At 34.7% G+C, this 8032-nt stretch overlaps 1 protein-coding gene across 2 annotated transcripts; it reads left to right on the top strand.

The window, feature by feature from the left end:
- The first annotated feature begins 1289 nt into the window (after positions 1-1289).
- On the top strand, positions 1290-6793 carry LOC106690220 (tubulin alpha-8 chain). Of its 2 annotated transcripts, none has more exons than XM_014435567.2 (6): positions 1290-1400; positions 2034-2232; positions 2329-2618; positions 2714-2946; positions 3020-3323; positions 6477-6793. In XM_014435567.2, the coding sequence occupies exons 1-6, from the start codon at positions 1398-1400 to the stop codon at positions 6717-6719; spliced, it is 1272 nt and encodes a 423-aa protein (XP_014291053.1). In that variant the 5' UTR covers positions 1290-1397; the 3' UTR covers positions 6720-6793. The 2 variants fall into 2 exon arrangements, with proteins under 2 accessions (XP_014291053.1, XP_014291061.1); XM_014435575.2 differs by having other exon boundaries at positions 1298-1400; positions 2015-2232.
- Positions 6794-8032: the final 1239 nt, after the last annotated feature.

Raw genomic sequence — 8032 nt, 5'->3', positions numbered from 1 at the left:
CTCCACCAAAATTTTATAGTAGTAAGTGAACCCTGACGATTGAGCATATCCTGGAACACTGTTCGCATTTGGTCTCATCAAGAATCTCTTTTGGCCTTCGGGAACAACGTCAAGCCTTACTGCCAGAAAATAGGAAGATCCTGTTTGAGTTCCTAAAGGAGAACAACCTTCATCGAGAAACATAACCACGGAACTCAGAATACGGTGCCTCTAATCCTGGAGTTGTATACAGCACCTAAAAATCAAACAAATAAACAAGTTTATTTAGTGGTCTGTAGAGAGACTATAGATCCATTTCAGGATTGTTCTGATGCAACTCGAAACTTTTGAATGTAACAGGTATAAATCTATATATTGTTTTATAAATGTGTAGAGTTTTAGGAAGCCAAGCCAACTTAGAATTTGACCAGAATTTATTTTTGGAGGATGTGGATTCATGGTTTGAGCAGGGATTTGCGTGGTTAGCTGTGTATACCGGTGGTCCGTTCATTTGTTCGATTTAACGCGTCTAATGTAACTGGCACGTGCCAGCAGCGGCGCTGGTTCGAATCCGGTCTGTGGGATCTATTTTTATTTTTCTGACGGTCCCACAGAATGAAAACTTGACCTCCTAAGATGGTGTAGAATAGGGTGGTAACCTATAGTTCATTATACACGAAGATTATTTGTTCAAGTTAAGTTTTAAGTTTTTTTCTAATGAAGGGCACCCACTTTATAGAGGCTAGGTGGATCCCAGAAGTGGTCCCGAATCCACAGTGTTCACTCACGGCAACAGTAACAGAATAAATTCGAACCCTTGTTCTAGATTTTCGTAACACAGCTTACACTCTGAGCTACCCCGTTCACTTTATTTAGGCTGCGTCATCTCAAAATGTTAGATACATTAATTTCACTGAACATATATTACAATATTGATTATTACTATTATTATTTATAGAACATGGATTATTGATTAATCCCGTTTATACTCCTTATCATTAATATGTAGAAAGGGTTCTAAGTGTAGGGGGTATTTCAAGAACTTTCTATTGGAGGATAAATAATTTATTTATATTGTCCAAGATTGAAACAATACAGAAAACCATCCTGTTTTTACCACTTATTGGGTAGGCAATGGCGAAGCTTAGCCAAAACGTGATGCTTTGATCCTCCGTATCAATATGGGGCACTACTCGATAATCTCTGCCTTTCCCTCAGCCTTAGAAGAAAAAGGAACCATTCAGATGAACACTATACGTATGTAAAATATGCTATTGATATTTATCTTTAATTAATTTCATATGACACATACAAGATCCATGTGTTCGGTACATTAAATTCAGTAAAGCAAAAAAGAAAATGTAAACATAAAAAATAAAAAATACAAATTTTGAATTCCAACTCCAAAATCCCTTGAAATGGTACGTATTAAAGTATGTAAACATTTAATTATATCCTGATAATTTCTTTAGAGTATCTTTTTTGTTTTAAATCTTAGCTGGTCCTGAATCTCAACGGTATGTTGAAGTGTCAAAAGTGGGCTTCTCTGCTATTTTTTGAATTGCTAATGTTGAAGGTTTTAGAATGATTCATAATACAATAATAGATAGGGCCAATACATGATTTGACAAGATTTTACTAAAATATACACCCCAGTACATTTTAATATATATGTAACGTTTGTTGGTGCAAAGTCAGTACAACGTGACTTTGTACCAAAAAAACAACAGTAATAAAAAAAATTATATAAACATTTGCATTTGATCAACTATTCGTCAAATTTGTCATTGATCTTTGAAAGAAATTTTTCAAGTAATTCCCCTCCCCCCACCTCAAAAAAAAAAAAAATAATTTTTCAAGTTTTACATCAATAAGTTTCCTCTTTGCACACTGAATATCGGATGATTAAGAAAAGATAATGGATACTTACAAAAGTTCAGCTTTATATCTCGTACTACCTTCCTTGTGATAACAGTTGATTGTTGCTGCTAATCTTATTATTGTTAACGACATAAACGTGACGAATGGTGTACAGCGTGCGGGTTGCTGTGCAGAGCGAGCTGCTATGGGTGCATGTGGGGCAGTGCGGAGCCCAGCTGGCCGAAGAGTTGTGGGAGATGCTCAACGAAGACCACAACATCGATGGTGGCCAGGCCCCTGGAGTCCACCCATCCTACACCGCCTTCCGGGTCCTCAAAAATGGTGAACATGCTCCGAGGAATCTGTGCATCGACACAGATCCTTCCTCTATCTGTAAGTAACCTTTTGAGTATGTTGATATCGTTTGATATTTGATTCACTTCAGTTTTAAATATTACTTCAATATAATGGATGGCTTATCTAAAATAGGGGACCTTAGGAAGAACGACAGGGTCCTCTCTACTAAATGGAATGATGCTCACGGTGTCGAGAGCAGTGGTGGACTTTACCCTAGAGGAATGTTATCTCCTGTTGCCGATTTAGCAAGGAACAAAACACGGTTTTTGTTGGAGGAATCGGACCATCCCTCAGGAGTGGTCTTCTTCTATGGCTGCGGTGGAGGTACGGGTTCTGGATTGACCACCAATGTGTCAGCGAGGCTTTTCTGCGACAATCCGAAGCTGAAGCAAGTCCACTTCGTTGTGTCCCCTAATCCTGGAGTAAGCATTATATCTATAGATCTACAGTTTTAGATACAATTATTTCGCTTTCATTAATGATATACCTCATAATAATACACAAAACTAAACTCAAGATGCGAGCGCTGCCCACGTCTCCAGTGGAATCATATAATTTTGGCTTGATGGCAAACGACATGTTGGATATGACTAACTGCAACATAATGGTAGATAACGATGCCCTCTATCATATCTGCGCCAAGAAGGCCAGGTTCATAAAACCGAACTACTCCTATGTCAACAAGTTAATGTCAATGGCCGTCTTAGTAGCCAGTTCTGGGTGGAGGCTCATCTCGTCACCTTCAGTGAAGTGAGTTCATTCAGTTTAGGAGAGCTCACATTAAAAATGTACTAAACTCATACAACAAAGTTTCCTACTCTAGGTTCGAGGACATGCCAACCAACTTAGTGATCAGTCCATTAATGAAGTACTCGGTGATGTCTTTGGCACCTATCTTTAGCTACGACGTCTACGAATACGACTTGCAGACCACAGGGGACATCACCCGAGAGCTGTTTCAGCCCAATAGCTACCTCGCTCGCTGCGACCCTCAGGGTGGAGCTATCGCCGCCTGCATCTCCTACCGCGGCGAAGGAGTCAGTGCGGTAAGCGTCAGCACAGCTCTCGGTGAGCAAACTGTGAGGGGAGGAGCTAAGTTTGTGTCCTGGATGAATCCCTCCTTCAAGGTAATATCGTTTAGTAATAAACTGTATGGCTATATAAGATTAACAGATTTATATTGAAGAATTTTTAAAGTAATTCCAACTCTTTATAAAGTAATTGGCTCATCCCATCGTGAAGACAAGAATTTAGAGATTTAAGAACAATGATATATGTCGTTCGTGGTACAAATCCTTACGCGATTCGTCCTCTCTTTAATTTAAATATAAAGTGTTCTAGTCAATTATGTTACTTCTACACTCTGGTAGGCACTGTTATTCACACAATGTTTCACACAATGAATCTTGGTTTAGAACGAACAGAATAAAAACGGAACTGATAACAATAATCAATATTGATTTTGGCAATGACGATCAGAATACTAATATAATTATATTAATAAAATGACTTGTATATAACTTTATTTATTATGTTTAATAAATAAATAATTATTATATTGTATATAACAGCTTTTTTTTTCTTTAAACATTTATTTATTGTTATTTAAAACTGTATAACATATATACAACAAGTAAATTTGCTATAGGTGACATAGTGACATGATACAAACATGTGGAGAATTTACCCATTGATAGAACTCCAATAACATTTCTAGAGGAGAAGATCTCAAGGTCGTCTTCTTTTCAGACACCTAGGAGGATTATTAGGTAATGAAGGAGAAGCCAGGTTAGAAACAAGTGAATTTGGGTGGTTGGGAAGTTGAGGTTTTCCATGGAAGGAATGGTATCTGGTTTTAGCCAAATCGGCAACATATGGGACATTGAGGTCATGATGGATGACTTGATTTGTGACAAAGTAAGGAGCATTAAGAATTTTACGAAGGATTTTGGACTGTAAGGATTGGATTTGGGAGGAATTTGATTGTTTAATGGAGTCCCAAAGCTCAACTCCATATATCTATATAACAGCTTTTAAATCTATTTTCTTCTCTATCTTGGCCTTTGTCTTCTGTATCTTGGCGTTGCTCAGCAGGTCCCCTTCTTACCAATTAAAGTGGACTGGGTCCACCAAGATATTATACCCGGAAACAATTCTTGCGGTGCAGGTTGTTGTCATTTTAATGATTTTTTTTTAATATTTATTTATAGCTATTTACAACTGTGCATTATGATACATAATGATTAGTCATGAAAGTCGTTCTCTGAGAGGACATAGATATTTCGCTTTGTAATTCATCCTTCAGTGCCTCAAAGGCGGTGTAGTTCACACTGATGTGCTCGGCCGACTCTGGAACTTGACAACTGAGGTACAGTTATTACGCATTACATTCAAGTGCAATACATATACCGGAATAACTTATAAATTTAATCAATAATTACTTATGAATTCAAATACTTTTTAATAATAACTTTTTTTTTTTTTTTTATAAGAAAAGGCTTGTTGTAAAGTAAGAAACAGTAAAACATTTGTTTTCATTTCAATCAAAATGTTTGAGGAAAATCATTTAGACAACATTACACCATCGATTTTTTATTATAAAACTAAATAACAAGAAACATCTTTACATTATTTTAAAAATATTTGAGACTTTTCGGTCCTAATTTGTTGGCCATTCTCAAACACAATCTTCCTCACCCCACACTCTCCACTAAAATATAATTTCATGTATAAAATACAAGGAAGTGCTTGTTTTGGATTATCATAGCAAATGTTATCTTCTCCTGGTTTCAGTTCGCTGTTATTTAGTTGGTCATTTATTGGAGGGTTTTGTGTCTAAAATAATTAAATTAATATTATTCGCTAATTCCCTTGTAAAAACTGTATCACTGTTAAAATTATATAGAATAATTTTTTTTTCTTATTGGTCAACATTTATTACTTTTATCAAAAATAAATTTTGAAAAATATCAATGAAGCATACCCAAAATTACTTCGTATTTTAAAATCTAGCAAAATATTTGTAACTTTTTCAATTTTTCTTTTACACTAACATAGGACAGAGTGAGGATTAAGTAGCAATTCTGTTAGATTTATTGTTCAACTATTCCTGTTCACAAAATGTAATTGTGAATAGTAATGTTAGCAGTAAATTAAGTTACTTATAGTTGTGTTTATTGCAATAGCTATCTTTCAAACCTGTTGTCAATGGGACGCCTGGATAATTACTGGTGTTCAAATTAGTTGATTCCTAGAAACTAATATCATTGGATTACTTTTAAAAAGGCATTTAGCGTGTTCACCGGTTATCAGTTAGATATCTTCATAAATTATTTTACCATTGAATACATAACATATTAGGGAGTAGTACTAGGTACGATAATTTTCAAATAATTTAATATACCCATGAATAATATAATACAATAACCATGATTCAGATTGATTCTGTTGATATAAATTATTTAAAAATTATATATGACTACCAAGCTGGGTGAGTGGAAAGCTGCAGGTGGTGATGAATGCCGTGGTACGTGGTGAAGTTCAACCAGTGATGTCCAATATTTGACTAGAGGTCCTTCTTCTTCCTGTGGTCCGCTCGAAGTCGTTTTCTTCTTCAACTCTCTTTCTCCCACTCTTTAACTCTGCCTATACGTAATTCAGTCCGACAACCCCCACTTGAATGTCAGGGAGGGAGGGGCTGTTACCTTATTGTCCCTCCTTCCTCATTGGCTTCTCGTAGCTCCAACCCCTAGACTGCATCATAAAGACTGCCCGACAAGTGTTTGTATTAAACCATGATTGACTTATTCTGTGAGCTTGCCAGTCGACCGCTTTCTCAAGGTGATATCTGGTCTTATTTAATTAGGCCTTCAAACCCCGAGCTATCTTTTTTTAATTAGCTCTGAAAAGGTTCCTAGGATCTCAGAGGAACGCGTTGACTATTCATTGACTGGTGTTAATAGTTTATGACAAATCACAGTTTCTCAGGGTGTAGGACCCACTGATAAGTTCAGGCAAAAAGCTATTTTATATTATTTATAATATTGAAATGAATAGAATAGAAATACAAATACATTGAAGTACCTAGCACAAAATTTCACCACTGGCCACTACCTGCTTTAGATGGCTTCACGCTTGTGTCCGGCATGGTCCAATATTATATATGGCAAATATTTGTTTCCCTATACTTTTCTCAACATTTGGCGATCAGCTAGTTTATATATAATATTAGTAAACTTACATAAAATATTTAATTTACTGATGAAGTTATTTTATTACAGGTTGGTATAACTCCGGTTCCACTTCCATGTATGTTTGGAATGAAGCTCCCCGTATCAGCTTGCATGTTAAGTAATACCAGAGGTTTGGCACCGCACTTTGGTGAAATTCATCATAACTTTTCGTCTATGCTAAGCCGGAAAGCTTTTATACACTGGTATTTGAATGAGGGTATGGAGTTTAACGAATTCGAAGAGTCACTACAAAATTTGAATAGTATACTCAACAAGTACATGCGTCGTTAATTATTTCGAAAAAAAAATTGAAAAATATTAAGATATTTCCTTTTCACCAACACAATAAAAATTGTTCAACAGAATGATTTAATAATTATTATAATAGTTAATAATAAGTATCTATATAATAAAATCTTGCTGTATGGGTGCGTAATAAGTGTAGGTTTCTATTAATACGGACTTGAAATAGTTAAAAGAACCTTAAAGCTCCACGGTTTCTTGATTGATAAACTTGGAATATAGGTGCCTATTTCATGTAAACGGTGGGTAGTCTGATTGACTATCTAAGCCTGATTAACCAAATAAAATCTAAAGATTACATAGAAAAACGAAACGATCAATAACTAAAAAAGACACTAATTTGACAAAGCGCGTCTTTGAATTGTACCAGTTTTCTTCCAGTATAGGTTTATAAATAAATAAGGGGTTTCCATGGAAACTTACCTAGAATATTTTTAAATAATCATGGTTCCAAACAAAAATACACAGTACCTTTAGTTATACTGGTTCGATTTAGTCTGGTGGTGAATTTACTGCCTCTCAAATGTTCACCCGTGCTCCAGGAGGTTCATAGTTTTATTGGAAAAATATATATATTTTTTTGCCATATAGAATAAGTATTGCTTTAAATTAGCCTTATAACACATCTGCAGCCTTTTCAAAAAATTATTTTCATAGTAATTATTACGATAAGATTACGCTTCAAAGGTTTGGAATTTCAATCAAAGTGTATTTTATAAATAATCTTTACAGGCCTTTATGGAAACCCGTTGTGTCTTTATCCTGATAAAGAAAAGAATAGCTACCACTTACTCATTATATCTCGAAAAATGGCAATGGGTATGAATTTGAAATTGGTAATGCTGGTTCTCCTTGTGTTGTTGATGTGCAGCGAGGGTGGGTTTCAAAAACTTCGGACTCAAAATAGTTTCATAAAAATTATTTTTAGAACCTAAAAAAAAGGTAGTTTTTTTTTTTAATATATATTATACATACATATCTCGCAGATTATATCCGCCCCAATATATCCGTTAATATGAAAAATCATAAGTTCTTTTCAATTAAAAACTAAAATCAGCCGAAGGCGGACCTGAATTAGTTCAAATTGATTTTCATATTTGTTACTTTTTTACTATGTCTATATATATTTATTATATTTGTCATTTCTCTGTTTATTACCTTTTATTTATAATTATCACGTAAATATTTATTACTTTTATTTAGATGTACTTATTATGTTTGTATGCATAGAATTTTTAAAGATATTAATGAAATTTAATTGTGCTTGACCATGTAGGATTTATATTTTTATATATTATTTT

This window comes from Halyomorpha halys, unplaced genomic scaffold (genome assembly GCF_000696795.3).
Source record: "Halyomorpha halys isolate HHAL.00 unplaced genomic scaffold, Hhal_1.1 Scaffold50.1, whole genome shotgun sequence".
NCBI lineage: Eukaryota > Metazoa > Arthropoda > Insecta > Hemiptera > Pentatomidae > Halyomorpha > Halyomorpha halys.
Note: the sequence above shows the minus strand (reverse complement) of the source record. Positions and strands in the feature narration are given on the sequence as shown.

Bases quoted from the DNA above. Each gene is read 5' to 3' on its own strand.
- LOC106690220 (XM_014435567.2), top strand. The intron at 2,233-2,328 runs GTAAGTAACCTT...TATCTAAAATAG, and splicing joins CACAGATCCTTCCTCTATCT to GGGACCTTAGGAAGAACGAC. The intron at 2,947-3,019 runs GTGAGTTCATTC...TTCCTACTCTAG, and splicing joins ATCTCGTCACCTTCAGTGAA to GTTCGAGGACATGCCAACCA.